Raw genomic sequence first — 21,943 nt, 5'->3', positions numbered from 1 at the left:
TTCCATGTTCCCTTCGTTCCACTTTCACCCACATTTGCTCCATTAATAAATTCATCTGTTGTCTTGTCTTCATTCTCCCCTTTAATTTTTGGAGTTCCAACCCCTTCATCTTTTGTGTGAAGAATACTAGTTTTTCCAACTTCTTCTCAATTCTCCCATATCCTTCCAGTACATTTTGAATTCCAGCCAAAATATTTTGAAATTTTAAGGTTTCCTCATCTGAATATTGATCCATGTTTCCCAAAAAGAAGAAGGAAAAGAAAAAAAACTAATAGCCACTGTCACTCTAGCCTTCCAGGCCTCTTTTATTTTTTAATTTTAGGTTGACTTAAGCACAAGTTCTTTTGTGGTCTTCAAAAGAGAAGGGTTCTGTTCCCCCCCCTTTCTCTCCCCTGCCAAAATAGTTCTCAAAAGCACCTGCAAAAACAATTCATGCCCTTGGCTCTTTATCAGTTTGTATTAACAAATTGCAAACTCTTCAGCTACAAAGTCAGTAAGATGAAAGAGAAAAAAATAAGAGATACTTTGTTTCAAACACTCCAGCCTCTGATTTCTGACTGGCAGTGTTGCTACTTTTCACTTTCTAATATTTATCTCTGGCTTATAGGGAACAAAGTTCTTTAATAAAATTTAATAACAAGTAATAGGAAGAATTGTTAAAATAAAAAGGAAGGTTTTAGTCCAGAAGTCAAAAAATAAAGTAACAAAGTGCAGAAGAAAAAAAAAAGATCAGTTCACTTTAAGAGGAGAAACGAAAAACTTTGCGAGCACTTCAATCCACAAAATATAGTTACAAAGAAAACAAAACTTTCCAAAGCAGTCCAGTATAAGTTAATTTCGCAGATTTTTTCTTTTTTAAAAAAAAATGTTTCTTTGGGCAATCTTTCCCAAAATAGAAAAAAATATCTCACCAGTTGGACTCACTTTCTCTTTTCACTTCCTTCCTTACGGAGCCATCCCGACTTCATCAGCCATGGGCTGCCTGTTTACCGCCGGCTTGAAGAGCTTCCCTTAGGTCAATCAGGGACTTTGCGGTGTCACTGAGACCAGCAAGGCTTTGTCTTCCTGGTCACCGTCTCTACGGGATGGTTTAGGTCCAACTTGACCATCCAGCGGCAAAAATGTCAACGGTGCTCTCGGAGTGTCAAGACCACACTGTCATTGTGACGTTGGCTCCTCCTTCTCCACCATCAAACAAGTTTTGAACTGGGTGTGGAGGGGGTGGCCCAAGGGGCTTGTTGGGTCTGATTTCAAAATGTATTATTGTAAGAGAGATGAATTGTCTGTTCTTAATGGCTGTTTGCTGTGGGGGGACTGGGTCGTTGTTCCACCGAAACTGTGAGTTGCAGTATTAGAGGCTTTACATGTAGGGCATCCTGGAATTGTCAGGATTAAGTCTTTGGCTAGGAGTTACGTGTGGTGGCCTAACATGGACAGGGAGATCGAAGAATGGGTGGCTACCTGCACACCGTGCCAGGAGTCCAAACCTGCTCCCCCAGAGGAGCCCGCTAAGGAGTGGGAGCAACCTCAAGCACCATGGTCTAGGGTTCACATAGATTTTGCTGGCTTAGTTCATGGGCAGACATTCTTAGTAGTTGTGGACTTCTACTCAAAATGGCTAGAGGTAGTCCTCATGACCTCCACTATGGCAGAAGTGGTCATCAAGGTACTATGGAGACTTTTCTCCATGCACATCCTGCCCGATGTCCTGGTCTCTGACAATGGGCCCCAATTCACAGCCATGCAATTCGAGACCTACTTAGCAGCACAGGGAATCAGATATACCCTGGTCATGCCATTCCATCCGGCTTCCAATGGTCAGGCGGAGAGAATGGTGAGATCTGCAAAAGAGGCCCTATCCAGGATGGGCCCGGGAGATTGGCAAACACGGGTTGACCATTATCTTCTAATTTAACATATCACACCAAGCGCCACTACAGGGAGAAGCCCCTCCGAGCTTCTCATGGGTCACCGGCTAAGGTCCCACTTAGACTGGCTACACCCAAACTATTCTGCTGAATCGCCCCCAGACTTCACAAGCAAAATTCGGAACTTTAGCATAGGGGATTCAGTTTACGCCCACAACAATGCCGGGGGAACTCTGTGGATTCCTGCCACAGTGATAGGCATCACTGGACCTCGCTCTTATCTTGTAGAGCTCAAGAACGGTTGGAATTGGAGAAGACACGCTGATCAACTCCATGGCCGCTTCTCCAACTCCACTCTTAGGCAGCCAGAGATAGCTCCTGCACAGGTTAGCCAAAGCCCTACCCAAATGGAGCACAAAGTCATTTCTTCCACAGCCAACTCAAACCCGAAGACACCGGGATTCTTATCTATTTATATTGCAGGCCTGCAGCGAGCGCCAAGGAAAACGGCTCTAGAAGCTCCAGCCTCGGCCTGTGAAAGATTCCAGGAGCTTCCACCAAGCGAAGCTGCAGAGCAAACAGATCCGTCTGACCTGTCCGAAGAACACCCTCCAACTGAACTGCACAGGTCTGCCAGAGCCACCAAAATGCCCGCCTACCTATGTGACTATGTTACCAGGAGGATGATTCCATCTCAGAGGGAAGGGATGTTAGATACTAGCAACTGTTATAATGGTTTCCACCAAGGTCCTCTGTTCCGCCGGGAACAGAGGTTTAATCTCATTGGTCAAAGGATCTGACGGCTCCCTATAAAAGGGCTGCTGTCAGGCTGAACCTTCACTGGATTGTACATACTTGTTCTGTTACAATAAAGAGCTGTTGTTCCCTTTAGCCTGAGTGTGCCTTTCCATTACCTGATCTAACTCTATGTATTCGGTGCAGTATGGGCGAATAGGTAGTAACTCCAGCAGACACAATACCGTACCAGTATGGCGCCGTCTTGATTTTCTGTTCTACACATGTGCAGAACAATCTTCATGGGAAAATGTAATTTTTCCCTTTTTTACTGTTGTGCAGACTGTTTTAAGTTCAAATGCCCCACCCACCCAGTCACTCCTCACCTCCGGGGTGGCTTCCCTGCCAAAACTGCCATGTGGTGCCTGCCCTGCACCGCAACTGAGCTGCCTCTTCCTCCTGCCTACAGATAAATCTCTCTAGCCCACCCCATGGAACTTGCTGCACCCCCCCTCATCATCCCCACCGGGCTTGCAACCGTCCCTTCCTCTGCCCCTTCCAGGATCTCCATCAGCCCAATTTTGTCTCCCATCGGGCTTCAGGGATGCCTGCAAAGCCCAAAATAGAGAGTGGAGTGTGTGTCCATGCTCATTTTGGCTCCCCGCAGGCTTTAGGGAGACCTGCTAGGCCCAAAATAAAGTGAAGGGAGGTGGGGGCTCTGCACCCATTTTGGGTCTCAGCAGGCTTCAGGGAGGCCTGTTAGGCCCAAAATAAAATATGTGTGTGTGGGAGGGGGCTAGCAAGCCTCCCTGCAGCCTCTTGGGAATAAAAGTGTGGGGGGGGGAGTCTTCAAAAGAGAGAGAGAAAGAAAGAAATCCTTACCATTTGGGGATCCCCAAGTGCATGGAGCAGAGGTATAAAAACTTGGCAACTTTAAGACTTGTGAACTTCAACTCCCAGAATTCAGTTCTGCTGTCTGGAGAATTCTGAAAGTTGAAGTCCACAAGTCTTAAAGTTGCCAAGTTTGAAGACCTCTGGCATGGAGTTGAGAGCTTATTGAAAGTGCGGCTAGCTATCCTTGCTAAGGCTAAGCTAATCAATAGTGGAAGGGAGGGGGGAAGGAGGGAAGGGAGAAAAAGGAAAGGGAAAGTGAATGTGATATGGATGGATGGATAGAGGGAGGGAGGGAGAGAGAGAAAAAGGAGAGTAAGGAAGGACCACAAACCTGCACTAGAGGTTTGCTTCAGAAGATGCTTTGAAACAGCACAGCAATCCAGGGCTGGAAGAGACCTCAGAAGTCATTTAGTTCAACCTTCTGCTGCAGCAAGATACCTTATATCATCTTGGTTATTTTAACCAAGCCTCTAACACAGAGGAGAAATTCCCAGAAATCCCCAGGCATTGCCAACCTCTCTCTGCTAGTAAAAAAAAACCTAGAGCAAAAATTTCATGCAGTATTAAAAAGAATAGAAAGGGGGGCTGCTGTGTATTTAGCAGTTAATGGACTGCTAAATTGGCAAAATGGATGCCATGCCCACCCAGTCACATGACTGCCAAACCACTCCCACCCGATCACATGACTGCCAACCCACAAAATAAGCCATGCCCACAGAACCGGTAGTAAAAAAATTTGAAACCCACCACTGCTATGCGGAGATATTTTAGCCTTCTTAATTGTCACAACAATAGTGGACTTCATTTTTTGCTAAAATTGTGTTGTTAAAAACAATAAAAACACTTTTTGAATTAGTGAAAAAAAGCAAACCACAATTAAGGAGAATAATTAATCTTTGTTCTACATTTTACTTAGTTTACAAACATAAGTATATTTTCTAAAGTCCATTTTGATGTTCAGCCACCTAAGTTTGGCTTTTGAAGATTAATACCATATGCAAAGCAAATTAAAGCCTTGGCAAGGCATTTGGCTTTTAGCATACATTCTGCTGTCCTGTGTAAGAAATTATACATTTATGTCAAGGAATGGGGGAAAATGAGGCCTCATCAGATGGACAATCTGGAGGATCAGATGGAGGATAAAAATTTGGCAATTGTTCAGACATTACCACATCTTTGAACATTCATATAGCAAACATTCTGAGCATTATATTAAAAAAATCTGAGCAACACAGTATAACCAACGGTGCCTTCTGGAGGCAAAGCAAGTCAATGATATCTTCATTTTTTAACTTGCAGGAACTTTTAGTTGAAAATCAAATTTGTGACACTATAAAGTGTCACAAAGTGATAATAGTATATTATAAAGTGATAATAGTATAAAGGATAGTAGTGAAATCAATAAATGCAGTGTTGTTTTTAAAACGAAACTTTTTTAATGCCTTCAAGTCAGTAGTGACTCCTTGCAACTGCATGGACAATCCTTGCATGGATTTTCTGACAAGATTTTGGAAGTTATTTAGTATTGTCTCCTTCCTAGAGCTGAGAGAGAATGATTGGCCCAGGTTACCTAGGTGGCTTTGTGTCTAAGGCAGACTAGTGCTTATAGTCTCCCAGATTTTAGTCTGATGCCTTAACTATTACATCATATTGATTGCAACAAAATGCAAGAAAATTAGGGACTGATTTTTAAAAAGCCCCCAAAAGATTGTCTAGGCTTACAGCAGGGGTGTCAAACTCACATTGTCACATTGGTGCCACATGACATATCAGTCCTTTCTCCCCCTTCGCTAAAATGGGTGTGGGCATAGCCAGCACCTGACACATTCGGCCCACATGTTGGGAGTTTGACAGCCCTGGCTTACATATATGAATGTTGTGCATAGTATTTGAGATATTTACTTAACTGATTTGAAAAGTAAAGAACTCCAAGGTCAAAATAAAGTTCCTCATTCAGGCCAATTGCAATGAATTTTAGAATTCTCTATTTGCTTATTATTTTAATTATTATTTAATTATTTTAAAGCATGTTATATTGGAATTTGCTGGCAACTTCTGGAGTCTCTAAGGATTGTATGCATGACTCTCAAGTACATCATGCAAGGCATTGGTTGTGAATGCTTGCTTACCTTTGAGGAGGAATAAGCCATGTCTAGCCATAATTAAACTTGTTTTAACATAATTTGATAAATCTACAGGTATGTAAACAAGCTCTTGCCAAAATGTAAAATGAAATAACTGGTTCTGATAACAGTTTTAAAGGGAAATGTTCAACTAGGCACCTAATACAACAGATGCGATGAAGACATCAGTGGCAGTTCCCTTAATGTTTTGTCCTGACTATTATTTCTCAACTATAACTCTCTGTGAGGGAAAAAATTAAACTGCAAGGCCTGTCTACCATTTTATAAGCTAGTCTGTTCCCTTCAGTCCTTTGTATATGCACCAATACATGTGCAAGTAGGATATTGGATTCAGTCACGATGCTGTGACTATCACCTTGCTTTTTTTGACTTCACTATGGATATTATTGGAGGATAATACCCTGATATGTGTGGTGTAGCTTATATATGCCAAATATGTTAATCTATGTGTGCAGATATTATCAGGCATTGAGATGTCTTTGGTAAGCTCTGACTCATCTTTATATCATACTAGCTGAATATCCATGCTCCACTACGAAACTATGTGATCGGGCTTGATAAATTGACACTTACATCTTCAAAATTAATGATTGGCCTCTCCTCTCCCCTTCTCTCCCTCAGACTTGCCGCACAGAATCCTCCCCTATCCTATCCCCTTCTCTCCTTCAGGCATTCCCCACAGAAGCCTCTCCTATCCTAACCCCTTCTCTCTTTCAGGCTTGCCAACAGAATCCTCCCCTATACTATCCCCTTCTCTCCCTCAGCCATGTCCCACAGAAACCTCTCCTATCTTATCTCCTTCTCTGCCCCAAACTCCTCTCCAAACTTCCAGCCAGCAGGCCAGAGGAGTCACACACTGGCCATACCCAAGTGGCAGTTTGAACAGAGATCTTTTCAGGTGGGGAGTGGGGAGTAGAACTCCTTAGCATTAGAGCGTGTTAATAATAATATAACAAATACTAATTATCTGATCATCATTTTGAAAAATCCTTTCTAAACGAGCACCTAGAAGCCAAGAGGAACATATGGGCCACATTTCAAGTTTGTAGGCTTTATGGTTCTGGAGATTTTGTGATCCAGCGTGAGTGGTTTTCGCTTTTATATATAGAGATTCTCTTGTCACACAATTCAAGATTAATTGCAATTACATATGAAATAAATGGCATTTTTAATTTTTTCCTTTACAGCTAAGGATTGGAACATTGCTCAAAATTTGAAAATGCTGTTGATATTAATTTTCATAATTACTGGGATACAGACTTTCATGGCTCAGAAACCAGGTACAATAGATTTTTTTTGTTCCCTAATGATAAAATTTAACTAGAAACAACTAAAATTTATTCTCGTAAGAATAACAGGAGTTCCATGAACATGACATCAAAAGAAAGATGTTTGATCCCTGAGAAAAATGTAAAGACAGAAATTGTAAAGAAAATGGATATGATAGTTAGAATCAGAGATGGTATTCAGCAGGTTCTGACCAGTTCTGAAGAACCAGTAGTGGAAATTTTGAGTAGTTCAGAGAACTGGTAAATGCCACCTCTGACTAGCCCCGCCCCCATCTATTATCTGCCTCCCGAGTCCCAGCTGATCGGGAAGGAATTGGGATTTTGCAGTAACCTTCCCCTGGAATGGGGAGGGAATGGAGATTTTACAACATCCTTCCCCTGCCACGCCCACCAAGTCACACCCACAGAACCGGTAGTAAAAAAAATTTGAATCCCACCACTGGTTAGCATATAACAAGGAATTGATATCAGCAATTCTTTTCAACCAGGTAGCCTCCAAGACTTTGGAATTTATAGTTCTTAGAATTCAAAGAGTATATGCAAATCAGAGCTCAGATTCCTTAATGGAGGGAGTTGAAAAGGCTGGCAAATGACACAAGAGGTAGAAGATGTTTTAATTGATTGAGAAGGAGACTGGTACTCAATCTTACATTTTTTAAATGACCAATCAATGATCTACTTATTTCAATCTTCCACCTGGAGAACTTTTAAAAACTTTTTTCAGTGCTATTGCAATTTTAAAAAATTTGAATACTTTATTACTTTGCTTTGAGTATTAAAATTGCTTATTGCACTCCAATATGCCTTTAGTTGTTCTAAGAATCTTCAGGACTGAATAGCAGATGCTTTTTAAAAAACTGAAATAATATTGTTTCCTCCTATGATGATATATCTGTGCAGAAAAGAGAGGAGTAGAAAGAGAGTATTCTACTGTTCCCTGTACATTTCTTTATACACAAATACAGTTCATTTTTAGGAGAATGATTAATCCCTGAATTAAAATACGGTGCTATGAAGACATTTTAAATAAAATGCCATCTAGAGTTCTCTGGAAAGAAATTAAAGAGGCTTAATGTCTATGGAGATTCTCAGCTGTCCAGGTCATGGTTGTCCCAGAGATGCTTTCTTTCAAAAGGCAACTGGACTTTCTTGTTTTGATAGAAGTTTTGCTTCTCATCCAAGAAGCTTCTTCAGTTCTGATTGAATGGTGGAAAAAGGAAGAATTTCTATTTCTTGCAGTTATGTGATTGTTAGATTCTACTAGCAAAACAAGGAAGCCCAGTTGCCTTTTGAAGGAAAGCATCTTTGGTATGTTGAAGAGGCTTGCATAGACCTCCCTCCTTTTATTTCCTCCATAACCAGAACTTTTCTGTTGTGCAGTAGGTGGGACTGAGATGATAGCTGGCCCAAGATTACCCAATAGCCTTTACATGTGACTGCCAGGAATCCAGCTGTCTTCGGTCATAGACTAACATGAAGTCCAATATTAGATTCAATGCTCTAATTAAAATTACATCTGTACTTATCACACTTATATAGCCAACCATCTCACTAAAAACAACTCAAATAAAACATAATTTAATTTTAATCTCCAATCATATTCTAAACAAAGTTTCTCTTTGTCAGTTTAACAGCCTCTAATAAATCCTGGAGGACTCAAAGGGCTACACTTTAAGGTCCTTGGCAGGCCTTTTCTAGTTATAGCTTATGATCTGTCCCACAAAGTTTTGAAAAGTAGTTTTATGTATTTAGTTTCCTGGCTTCACTTCAATAGTAACTTTGAAAAGTACTGAAGTACTTGAACATTTTGTTTTGTAGCCATAATGCTTAAACATTACGTGATTACATCTTTTCTTCTTTTTCAGTTTCCAAGCCTGTTGATATTATATTTTTGGTTTCCAGTAGTAATACGTCTTTTCCGCATATCAAAACATTTATTAGTACAGCAGTCAAAATTTTACCTTTTGACCCTAATGAATATCGCATTGCACTTGCTCAATATTCTGATCAAGTATATAGTGAATTCCAACTGGATACCTACAAAGAGAAGAATCCAATTTTAAATCATATCAAAAAGAAAATGGTGCTTAGAACTGGCTTATTAAAAACTGGCAGTGCTCTCTACAGAGTACAGGAGATTGATTACTGGAAACCGATTCTTGGAGAAGGAAGGGTCAAGATTTTGATAGTGATCACATCTCAACAATCTAAAGATGATATAAAAAATGCTGGTTGGCTGCTGCAGAAAGCTGGAGTAAAGATCATTTCAATTGGAGTGGAAGAGGCCTCTATTGATGAACTACGTCTGTTGGCTACAAAGCCATTTTATTTCTTCTTTCCTAAAATAGAAGATCTTAGTTTATTTGCTCAGAATATTTCTAGGATTGTGGCTGAAGCTATTCACATAGGTAATACTGATATAAACCTTTTAAATATGGCAGCTATAAACATGTATTACAAAACGGTAATAGAAGGTAAGACATTCCATGACTTATTTATTAGAAAGAAATTAACAGTAGCCACAAAAGTATAAAATTTGAAATGTAATTGGAAACTTAGCATATCCACTTGCCAAAATGAGTTTTATTTATTTCAATTCCATTTCAACAATGCAACTCTGGATACTATTGTGTAGAAAAGTAGGAGAGACAGGGCTAGATATATTGCTTTGTGCTACTGGAGGTATTATGAGATCTCTGTTAAAGAAACATTTAATAAAAACACACCTAAATACATGCATCCCCATCTACTATGCAAATATTTCCTGCTGGTAGGGAATGCCCTTGACTCACCAATAGTTCTTTCTTATTCTCTGGCTCTCAGAGATAAATCTTAATTCCTCCAAAAAGTTGGCGTTTTCATGCAAAACAACAACACTTAGTAAACAGGCATGTTAAATTTTTATGATGATAGATTTGAACTCCCCACTCCCCAAAATTAGGACCTCCACTCTTAATATAATCCTCTTTTCTGACCACCCACAGTAGTTTCCATTTGCCAAAAGACTGAATGCTACCAACCTAAAACAGTATCCTCTCAGTAACCTTGTGTATTCCAGATGTGCCCATATTTTCCAGCCTGGCCAAGGCCTTATTGGCTAGTGAGGGTGGGAGTTATAGTTCAGCATCTCTGAAAGGCACTATTTGGAAAAGATGGGTCAGAGCAAAAGCAAAGCAGAAAGTATATACTTTGGATGATAAATGGAGAAATGTTGATTCACTAATAGAAATGCTTGAAAAAGCTATATAGAATCCAAAATGCAATGTTGTGTTTCCTTCTTATTATAGCATGTCATAGTGATGGAGTTGCTGATTTAGTATTTATAGTGGATGCAGGCTCGTCACAAACAAACTTCGAAAAGATGCAGCTCTTTTTAGAAAACCTGGTGTCTTCTTTGGATGTGAATCAGAAATGTATAAGAATAGGCCTAGTGACTTTCAGCACTAAGCCCCAGGTGATATCTTCACTGCAGATGACAACTGATGGAATTCACGTTCTGGAGTACATCCAAGGCCTATCACCTAAGCCAGGAAAAGCTAACATAGGTACCGCCATTAATTTTACAAGACAGAAAATCTTCAGTGCCAGTTCTGGAAGTAGGAAGGCTCAAGGGGTAGAACAAATAGCCCTTCTGATTAGTCATAGACCTTCAGAGGAGGATGTGAGAGATGCAGCTAAATTACTTAGAAGAGCTGGTGTGACTGTATTTGCCATTGGCATTAAGGAGGCCAATATTACCCAACTAACCCAGATTGCTGCTTACCCACCACCACAGTATGTTACTCATCTAAGTACGTTTTCTCAGTTGCTTAATAAATCTCTGGATTTTCAGAAGAAAATTATGACTCAAATACAGGATAAACTCTACATGGATACCAAAAGAACGGAACTTCTGAAAAGAGGTAATTTCTTCTGAACAAATTTTTCATGGATGGGTTCTTAATAGGCAAAATCAAGAGGAAAGCAAAGTATGTAAACATGTTCTAGAAGAACTGTTTTCTTGCCAAAATTGGTGTGAGAACATTCTAGAAACTGAGCACTCAAATGTAAAATAAAAAAGTAGTTTTTTTATTAAGTACTTATAAGAAATGTTACAAAATCTATAGGGGGAATATATTTATGAAATCAAACCAAAAATAAAAGAACACACAAGATTTATAGAAATTCTTCATTATTCTAAAATATTAGCATGCAATTTCTGACAGTAGAAAGTTTGCACTGGGCTTTACATGGTGTATTAGTGACTGCATATTTGTAGAAGATATCAGCCTTTTTTATTTAAAAGATGGAGCCTATATTAACACCTGTTTGCAACAGTCCAGGAGCCACAAATAAAGTTTGGCTTAATAAATGAATAAACTCTCCGCCTGTAAACAGCCTTTGTATGAGCATTAAGGCAAGACTGACAACAGGATACAAGGTTTCATTGTTTTGTGACATAATACCACAATTTATTATAATAGAATATAATCATATTATCACTTTGATATTACAAAAAAGTGGTGGAGTTATAATAATATCACTGTGTGCTTTCTTTATTCTAATATAAATGCTTTAGCTTTTTAAATATACAGTTTTAATTTAAAATTTAGAGTGAAATTGCAATAAAGTTTGTTCTAAATTGCTACTATATGTATTGCTTAAAATCTCAGCAAAACTTTAAAATAAATTCCTATTTCACTAAAAGAACCCTATTCCAACAATCCACAAAAAGGGGGAAATATCTCAGACTTGTTAATATGTGTAATGCAGTCTCAGCTGCTTTGCATCATCACTTATGCCAATCATATTAAACATGAAATTCTGCTTTGATTACTAAAAGTTTGTCTTTCTCTGGTTAATTTGTAACCATGGGTTAATTATTTTTCTATAAAAAAACCATATGCATCTATGTTTTACATTTATCTATGTATTCTGATAGAATCGATAGATATTTCTTTTCTGGTTTACCCAGTTTCAGTGGCTTGCTCCAAAATTGTGATGCACAAGTCAATGGTTGCCTCATCAGCATAGTGCTCAGGGAAAGTCAACAAGAATGTTCTTTTATTCAATGGCTATATATTAATCATGCACCAACATTCTGTCCCTTATAGGATGTGTGGATATGGAAGAAGCTGATATTTATTTTCTCATTGATGGTTCATCAAACCTGGATTATTTTGACTTCGTGGATCTTAAATTATTTTTGAAAGAAGTGATTAGATTGTTTACCATTGGTCCAAATAAAGTCCGTATTGGAGTTGTACAGTATGCAGAAACCAGTGAGGTGGAATTTGATCTTGAGGAATATGGCAAAACAAATGATATACTGAAAGCAATTGATAACATTCGTCAAATTGGTGGGACTCCTCCCTACACCGGAGCAGCTTTGACAATCATTCAGTCCTTGTTCAGGAAATTGCAAAGTCAGCCTTCCAGAACAGTACCCTGCCATTTAATTGTGTTATTAGATCAGATATCAAAAGACAATGTAGAGGAACCAGCCAGGAGATTGAGGAATGAGAAAATAAATCTTTATGCCATTGGTGTAAGGCATACAAATGCATCTCAAATCTACACAATTGCAGATTCAAATAACCGAGCTTATTTTGTGAATGATTTTGCCTCTTTGAAGTACATAAAGAATGATGTTGTTCGGGAGATCTGTGCTACAGAAGGTAAAGGATTATAGTTTTCTGTTATATTTTATTAAGTTGGCCAATGACCAGCAGATACATTTTGTTACAAGCTGGTCATTAGCCAAAATAAATCAAGTTAAGAGGCATGTCTCTTCCAGGGGTGACAAATGAAGGTAAAATGTTTGGTTAGGAATACGTGCCTTTGTGGGAATTTTTTGCTCAGATGTTACTTTAATTTGGGTTTATTGTCTCCTTTGGTTTTTAAAAATAATTATTTGACATGTTTTTAACAGCATGCTGCCCAGAATCATTCTCAGTTGGACAGATTATACTTGTTGTTAACTAAATAAATAACTTCTGAAATGGCCAAAATTACATGAAATTTTATACCAGGGGTGTCTAAGGATATGATTTTTAAAAAGGCAAGATACTGTATTTTTCGGAGTATAAGACCCACCAAGGTTTTGAAGAGGCAAATTTTAAAAAAAGAAGGTAGGTAGATAGAGGGATAGACAAGGAGAGAAAAAGAGAGAAATACAGTAGGTAGAGAGAGAGTAGTTAGATAGGTAGGTAGATAAAGGGATAGAGAGAAAGAGAAAGAAATACAGTACATGGGTAGGAAGAGTGTGTGTGTGTGTGTAGGTAAGTAGGTAGAGGGATAGAGAGAAACAGAGATAGAGAGAAATACAGTAGATAGGTAGGTGTTTCTGCTGGCACATCACTTGATCGATATAATTCCCATCAATCAGTTAAAGAGCTTCCCAAAAGGGAAAAAAGGGTTTGCACTCTGCAAACCTCCCCAAAATGGCCAGTTTTTCATGAAAGCAGGCACTTTTTTTTCCAAAAAAAGGCATGAAGAGCCTTGGGGAGGGGGGCTTGCAGAGTGCTTCTGGGTGGGGCAAAAACGAGCAAAAAAATGGGCCCATTTTTTGTCAAAAAAATTGCATGCATAGCTTTATGGAGGCTTATAGAGTGTGGCTGGGGGCTGGGGGGGCAAAAAACGGCTCATTGTTTTCTCATTTTTGCCCTCCCCAGCCCCCACGAGCTCTGTGAAAGCCTCCATAGGGCTATGCACAGCCATTTTGGTGAAGGGGCGGGGCTTTGGGAGGTACCCTAGGAATTCAACCCTTGGCATGTTAATTTGGCATTTTTCTTTTTTGAGGCGGAAGCCTTTGTCTCTGATTCTGGCCAGAAAGTTCCCAATTTTTAAAATAATTGTGCCTTATTTGCAACCGATACCAATATGTTGTCAAAATAGGGCACGACTCCTGGAATCCCCTGCAAAAGCCATTCCATGACGCTTTGAAACAGTCCAGGGGCGATACTAACTCCGAATTGAAAGCGGGTGCATTTGAATTCACCCCTGTGCATCACAATGGTTTGGGCCTCTGCCGTGGCACCATCTACAGGCAACTGCTGGTATGCCTGCACCATATTTAATTTTGCAAAAACGTTTCCGGGGCCTAATGAGTGCAGTAAATGCTGTACAATGGGTACAGGATAAGCACTTTGCTGCAAAGCTTTGTTTATCGTGCACTTGTAATCTGCACTGATGCGGACAGACCCATCAGACTTGACAGGTGTCACTATAGGTGTCTCCCAGTGTGGGTGATCTACTGGCTCTAGGATTCCCTGGCAAATCAATTTGTCTAGTTCCAAATCAATTTTAGGGCGGAAAGCGAAAGGTACTCTCCTGGGTTTTAGCCTGATGGGGGCTACATTGGGGTCCAAGTTAAAAGATATTGGTGTCCCCTCATACTTACCTAGACCTGTACTGAAGATGTCTTCAAACTCCTTAAGGAATTCCTCAGTGCTTTCATTTCATATGGCGTTGATTCTGGTCACTTCTAGGCCCAGGGCTTCGAACCAGTCAAGCACCAGGAGGCTCTGTAGGTCTCCGTTGACTACTGTCACTGATAGCTGGCCGCAGAAGGTCTTGAACCTCACTCGGAAGGTTCCCTGGCCCATGATAGTCATGAAGGCAGATGTCTGGAACCAGCAGCTGATGCTTTTTAAGGCTAGGGATAGCCTGTTTGAGTGCTGCCCAAAACATTATGGTCAAGGATGACCCCATGTCAATCTCCATATTGCATGGAGAGTCCTCAATGAGGACTGTGACTTTCAGCTTTTTTGGCTGCTTTGTGCAGACTTGGCCTATGGAGGTGTGGTAGGTGACTCTGGTGTCACCTTCTGTTCATCATGGTAGCGGCTACCATGCCCCTTAGTTGGGCCTCTGCTGGCAGTTAGGTATGCTTCTGGGCTTCCAGGTTGTAGCGGGGCAATCATTTCTGCAGACCTTGGAGATCTGCCCCTTGCATTCGCAGTGTTGATAGATGGCATCGCGGAAATGGCAATGTATTCTGAGGTGGTTTCCTCAGACGGCGCAAGGCGGGAAATGCGGTTCAAATTTTCGCGCCAGTTTGGTGCAATCACTGCGCATGCGGTAGCTGTCATCTTCATTCTCTGAGCCTTCAGGCTCTGTGGCCTCGCCATGCATGGCTGCGCTCTTCTGCACGCTCTTTGGACTATTTTGGTGCTGCTGGCTTCCGTTGATTTAATTGAAGACTCAGTAGCCCTGGCTTCATCTAGGGCAATTTGGAGAGTAAGATTAATTTTTGCTAATAACCTCCTCTGCAGGTTAATGTCCCTAACACCGCATATGATGCGGTCAAGTAGTAGTTCATCAAGATCTCTAAACTTGCAGTATGCTGTGGCCTTTCTGAGCAGCGCAACGTATTCATTGATGGATTCCCCTTCTTTTTGATTACAGATGTTGAATTCGTGCCTCCAGATATATTTAGACGGTCTGGGAGCGTAGTGTGTCCTCAGTGTCCATTGTAGAACCGACCAAACGACCAATTGGAGTGGCATTGGCTCGGACAAATCCTTCGCCGTCTCGAACACCTCTGGTCCGCAGTAGCTCAGGAACATATTCTTTTTCCAGTCTTCAGAAAGGCCCATGAAGTCGTTGGCTTCAAGGAAGCAATCTAACCTCATCATGTAGGATTCCCAGTGTTCAGTGGTTGAGTTGTACTGAGTCAGTGGGGCATGCGTTGTCATCTTGTGTTCCTCAGCATGTTTGAATTTGCCGCTCAAAGATGGCTGCTCGATGCAGCGCTGTGCTCTGGGCTGGATTGACTTCTGGATTGTCATGCTCTTTTGTCTGCCTAGTCGCCTTCCGATCGCCAGTGTTAGATCGGGTGAATGAAGGCACACTCAGGCTTCAGAGTAACAAACAGCTCTTTATTAGCACAAATCAACTATGTATAATCCAGCAAAGGTTCAGTCTGACAGCAGCCCTTTTATAGGGAGCTGTCAGACTCTTCGACCAATCAGATTGAATCTCTGTTCCCATCGGAACAGAGGACCTTGCAATACAATACAATAGCAGAGTTGGAAGGGACCTTGGAGGTCTTCTAGTCCAACCCTCTGTCTAGGCAGGAAATCCTGTACCATTTCAGACAAATGACTATCCAACATCTTCTTAAAGACTTCCAGTGTTGGGGCATTCACAACTTCTGGAGACAAGCTGTTCCACTGATTAATTGTTCTAACTGTCAGGAAGTTTCTCCTCAGTTCTAAGTTGCTTCTCTCTTTGATTTGTTTCCACCCATTACTTTTCGCTCTACCATCAGGTGCCTTGGAAAATAGTTTGACTCTCTCTTCTTTGTGACAACCCCTGAGATATTGGAACACTGCTATCATGTCTCCCCTAGTCCTTCTTTCTATTACACTAGACATACCCATTTCCTGCAACCATTCTTCATATCTTTTAGTCTCCAGTCCCCTAATCATCTTTGTTGCTCTTCTCTGCACTCTTTCTAGAATCTCCACATCTTTTCTACATCGTGGTGACCAAAACGGAATGCAATATTCCAAGTGTGGCCTTACCAAGGCATTATAAAGCGATATTAACACTTCATGTGATCTTGATTCTATCCCTCTGTTGATGCAGCCTAGAACTGTGTTAGCTTTTTTGGCAGCTGCTGCACACTGCTGGCTCATATTTAAATGGTTGTCCACTAGGACTCCAAGATCCCTTTCACAGTTACTACTGTTGAGCAAGGTACCACCTATACTGTACCTGTGCATTTCATTTTTGTTGCCTAAATGTAGAACCTTACTCTTTTCACCATTGAATTTCATTTTATTAGATAGTGCCCAATGTTCAAGTTTGTCAAGATCCTTCTGTATCTTAAGCCTATCTTCTGGAGTGTTGGCTATTCCAGCCAGCTTGGTGTCATCTGCAAATTTGATGAGTTCCCAATTTATTCCGTCATCCAAATCATTGATGAAGATGTTGAAGAGTACTGGGCCCAAAACAGAGCCTTGGGGTACTCCACTGCATACCTCCCTCCATGTAGATGCAGTTCCATTGAGGACTACACGTTGAGTGCGGTTGGTCAGCCAGTTACGAATCCATCTGGTTGTGATGCTGTCTAACCCACATTCTTCTACTTTATCTAGTAGTAGGTTATGGTCTACCTTATCAAAAGCCTTACTGAAGTCCAAGTAAACTATATCGACGGCATTCCTCTGGTCCACTAATTTTGTCACTTTGTCAAAGAATGCAATAAAATTAGTCTGGCATGATTTGTTTTTGACAAACCCATGTTGGCTTTTAGCTATTACTTTGTTTGCTTCTAGGTGTTCACTAATTTGTTGCTTGATTATCTTTTCCAGAATCTTTCGTGGTATTGAGGTCTGTAGATTCCTGGATCTGTTTTTTTCCATTTTTTGAAGATGGGAACCACATCAGCTCTTTTCCACACCTTTGGTAGTTCCCTGGTGCTCCAGGATCTCTGAAAGATATAGTTCAGTGGTTCTGAGATCTCGTCTGTCAGTTCCTTCAGAACCCTGAGGTGTAATCCGTCCGGTCCTGGTGATTTAAACTCGTCTAGGGTAGACAGATGCTCACTTACCATTTTCTTCCCTATTTCAACTTGTGTTCCTAATCTGATTTTTGTGGTGCTGTTTTTGATAGGTTGGACTGTTTTATCCCTTTGTGTAAAGACAGATGCAAAACCTTGATGTAAACCATTACCAATGTTTCTGGTATCTAACACCTGTGTTTTGCAATGAGCATGTAATTATGATGATTGCAGTGTCATGCATGATTCATTTAACAATTGCAACCAGAACTGCAAGAATTGCTGTCCTAGCTTGGTTTAATGAAATGATTTTTTTTGCTTTATAACCATTTTGCTTAATGATGGAGTTCTTAATTATTGTTGTTAATTGAGGAATAACAACATTAAAAGCAATCCAAATTTGACTAAATTGTGATTCAGTTCTCTATCCATTTAAAATTCAAATTATATACATTATATTTGTCAATAGTTATAAGGTCAAGGACCAGTGATGGGATTCACATTTTTAAACAACCGGTTCTCTGCCCTAATAACAGGCTGGTGGGCGGGGCTGGGTGGTCATGTGATTGGAGGGTGTGGACAACTTGCAATCACTCACCCACCCCTGCCCCTCTCAGCCACTCCTCGCCACTGGAGAGCACCCTGTTGGAGACAGACAACTAGCCCTGGCTGCTTTCCTAACCATAGCCAGGGAGATATGCAGCTGGTCTAGCTTCATCCCTCTATTCATTCATTAGGCTAAGCTCAAAAAAAGCCATTTTGGCTTAGAGGCTGCACTACCCCGCAATCTAGCCTTTTGGGGATTGCATATTAGCAGGTCTAAATCCCAGATTCCCTCCACCCCTCCTTTTTTGCAAACAAATGAAAACCAATTTTGCACTCCGGGGCACCACCAAGCTCTCTCGGACACAGCTCCCCCAGATGTTGCAATGCAGGCAGAATGTAGATGTGGAGGAGAGGAAGCAGACTTCAGCTGCTTTCACAATGGAAGAGGAGACCGGCCATCCCACTCTCTTCTCCATCCCATTTCTTGCCCCTTCCATCTCCCTAATAAACCGGGGATGGCAAGAGAGAGAGAGACCCTCCTGAGCCACCCTTCTGTTGTCGCCAACTTGCCTCCCTGGCCCATGCATTTTTGTGCAAGGCTTTCTCAGCGCTCCCTGCTCCGGCTGCTTCCCTTGGCTAATACCAGCAAGGGGAGAAGTTGCTCTGCCACAAAGAGCAGAGACAGGGGGTGAGGGGAGAGGGTGCCTGAGTGTGCTCCTGCACAAAAAAAACCTTTCCCTTATTCTCCTCCTGTGTAAAGATCGGGCCCTTTTTATTCCATCCTCACCCCCCACTACTAAAGAAGATCCTGGGTGCTGCAGTCAATAGAGAAATGAAGAAGGGAGCTACTGGCATGAGGGAAAGATAAGCAGCAGGCAAGGAGAAAAAGTGGCTTCCTTCAATCAATCAATTACAACTTCTTCTCTTTTTTTGGTGAGAAGTTGGAATTGATTGATTGAAGTTTTTTTTTAGTCCCACAAACTTTGTTTCTCTGCACACACAAAATGGCAAGAAAATGGATGGAACTGGAAATCAGGTAGGAAAAGAAATGCCTGGGGAAAATGAAGGCCTGGGCAGTGGTGGGTGGGTTAAACTCTTCTGCTCACAAAAACCTTGTCTTTGACAATGACACTGAAAGGCAAAGCAAGAGCTGTCTGGAAGAAGCCAGTTGGCCTAGGAGGCAGTCAGGAATACCCTTTCTTCCCTGCCCCACCTGCCACACTCCCAAATTGCATTGAAAAAGGGGATTGGTGGCTATGTGAGGGGCAGGAAGCCCTGCCATTGGGGCATCGGGGGGGGGGGGGGGAAGAAGAGATGGCAATAGGAGTTCCATTTTGCTCCATGCGCCCCAATGAAAGTCAGCTGCAGCCTGCAGTTTTCCCTCCTCACCCTCTCTGGCAGTGGAAGTCACAGGGAAGCCAAGCAAGCGGCTGGGCCACTGGGTGAGGAGTGAAGAAAGGCTTACCTTCCTTCAGCTGGGCCGCAAGGGGGAAAGCTGGTGAGGAGTGGAGATTGGCGAAGGAAGGCTCACCAGGCAGAGATCATAGCAGCAGCAGCAAGAATTAGGCTTCCAGCGTGACTCTAGGCACCAGCCAAGGCAGGCGAGGCAAGATAAGGAATGACTGGGCAGGGCCAGCCAGTGGCGGCATTTGCCGGTTCGACGAACTGCACAGAATCTTAACTACCGGTAAACCCGAAACCATGCGAACTGGCAGCAGCTCACCTCTGTCAAGGATACATTTTTCCATATGTGATTGAACTGTGAAAAAGTTGCATTATTCTGGGTGGGGGTGGGGGCAGGGGAAGTCTGAAAAATAAGACTTATACAAGTAGTCCTAGCCTTACAACAGTTCATTTAGTGACCATTCGACATTACAAAGGCATTGAAAAAAGTAAGTTATGACCATTTTCACACTTATGACTGTTGCAGCATCCCTATGATCGTGTGGTTTACATTCAGATGCTTAACAGCTGACGTGAATATATGTTAATATATGATGGTTGTGGTGTTCCAGAATTATGTGATCATCATGTACATATTTAATTTAATTTTATTGTATCCTGTTATATTTTGTATGAACTGTACACCGCCCCGAGTCCCTTGCGGGAGAGGGGGCGGTCTAGAAGCATTAATTATTATTATTATTATTATTATTATTATTATTATTATTATTATTATTATTATTATTATTATTATTATTATTATTTGTTGACCTTCTGACAAGCAAAGTCAATGGGGAAGCCTGATTGACTTAACAACCATGTTATTAATTTAACAAGTACAGTGATTCACTCAACCAATGTGGAAAGAAAAGTCGTAAAATGGCCAAATTTCACTTAACAGATTTCTTAGTTACATAAATTTTGGACTCAACTGTGGTCATAAGTTGACGACTATCTGTAATTAAGCCAAAAGTTGAATATATACCAGAGTTGGCGTATTACATAGATACTACCTACCAAATAATAATAAGTTAAAACTTACAGATAATTTAACAACTAAAAATGATATTTAAAGTTATAGATGTCACCTTTTTAACAACCATGGATATATTCATATGTAATATATTTTATTTAATGGCTAGTGTAAATATTAAATATTTGTCTAATGTAAATATTATTTACTTGTATAAATATATAAGAGATAAATATTACAATATTTATTTTATTTCTCTTCTAACAGTCTGCAAAGAAAGGAAAACAGATATTGTGTTTCTGGTGGATAGCTCTAGAAGCAGTGGGACTGAGGACTTTGAAAAAATGAAGAATTTCATGAGGTTGCTGGTGGACAAATCTGATATTGGTCCAGAGACAGTGCACATTGGAGTTGTCCAATTCAGTGATAAATGCCAAGAAGAATTTCAGCTAAATCAATACTTCACAAAATCAGATATCAACAATGCTATTGGGAAAATGTCTCTTATGGGACAGAGCACACTCACTGGAAATGCATTGCAATTTGTGTCCAATTATTTCAAACCTGCCAAAGGATCACGGTTATATGTCAAGAAAGTTCTTATTCTTATAACTAATGGAGAAGCACAGGATGAGGTGAAAAACCATGCAGAAGCTTTGAGAGAGGAAAATATAATCATCTACTCAGTAGGGCTGTTCCAGGCTAACAAAATGCAGCTGATGGAGATCAGTGGAAAGTCTGAGATGGTGTATTATGTAGAAGATTTTGAGGTTCTAAAGTATTTCAAAAATGAGATTCTCTTTGAAATATGTAGTTCTTCTGATGGTGAGTATAACCGGGCAGTTTGCCGGGAATACAAGTCTCTACATATCTGGGGATATGGCTTCCGTCTGCAGTAATTTGCCTGCAGAAAAGACAAGCTAAAATTAATCAATCAATCCCCATTATAAAATGGGTATGGAATTGAGCCAAGATGGTCATCTCTGTGCTGATATATGAGCAGAATCACACTGAACTCCAAAGTACTAGATCAGGGGTGTCAAATTTCATTGAGGGCCACATCAGGGTTGTGTTTGACCTTGGGGGACCAGGGTGGGTGTGGCCAGGATGAGCATGGCCAGCTCAACATCACTTGTGTCGGTGGCGGCTGTGGTGGCCTGAGCACTCTGTCAGAGAAAACAGGCTCCCATCTCCATTTTCAGCTGCCATGGCCTCCTGCAACCCTTTGAGGCACCTCCTGAGCTCCGTTTTTCCTAGCAGAGGCACCGTGAGCTGGTCCTTCGCTGTTCCCAGTGTGGCCCTGTGGGCAGATCTAAGTACCCCTTGGGCCAGATGTGGACCACGACCCTTGAGTACAGATCAATCCCTTAGCTTTGTTCAATCTGACTTATTGTGACTCCCTGTTCAAGAGACTTTGCTAAGAGTAATTTCCTAATACAGTATCTCACTAGAGAGGATCATTGCAGCTTAACCTTCTGATTTATTATGTTCAAATGAACACATTTCTCTAATTCCATCGAAGCTCCTGAAAATAGACACAACCCTCCAAAATTTGCTTTCTC

At 41.0% G+C, this 21,943-nt stretch overlaps 1 protein-coding gene across 1 annotated transcript in view; it reads left to right on the top strand.

Moving 5' to 3' along the window:
• Nucleotides 1-21,943, top strand: part of LOC309401588 (collagen alpha-6(VI) chain-like) — a gene marked incomplete at both ends in the record, with an annotated part of 126,193 nt that overhangs the window by 50,163 nt on the left and 54,087 nt on the right. The window contains 5 exons of the mRNA XM_081970655.1: nt 6,829-6,921; nt 8,796-9,404; nt 10,218-10,832; nt 12,024-12,587; nt 20,649-21,206. Coding sequence (XP_081826781.1) covers nt 6,829-6,921; nt 8,796-9,404; nt 10,218-10,832; nt 12,024-12,587; nt 20,649-21,206 — 2,439 coding nt within the window. The remainder of the gene's footprint in view (nt 1-6,828; nt 6,922-8,795; nt 9,405-10,217; nt 10,833-12,023; nt 12,588-20,648; nt 21,207-21,943) is intronic.

Source organism: Natrix helvetica, assembly GCF_964273705.1.
Source record: "Natrix helvetica genome assembly, chromosome: Z".
In the NCBI taxonomy this organism is placed as follows: domain Eukaryota; kingdom Metazoa; phylum Chordata; class Lepidosauria; order Squamata; family Natricidae; genus Natrix; species Natrix helvetica.
This window is presented reverse-complemented; position numbering and strand designations above follow the sequence as displayed.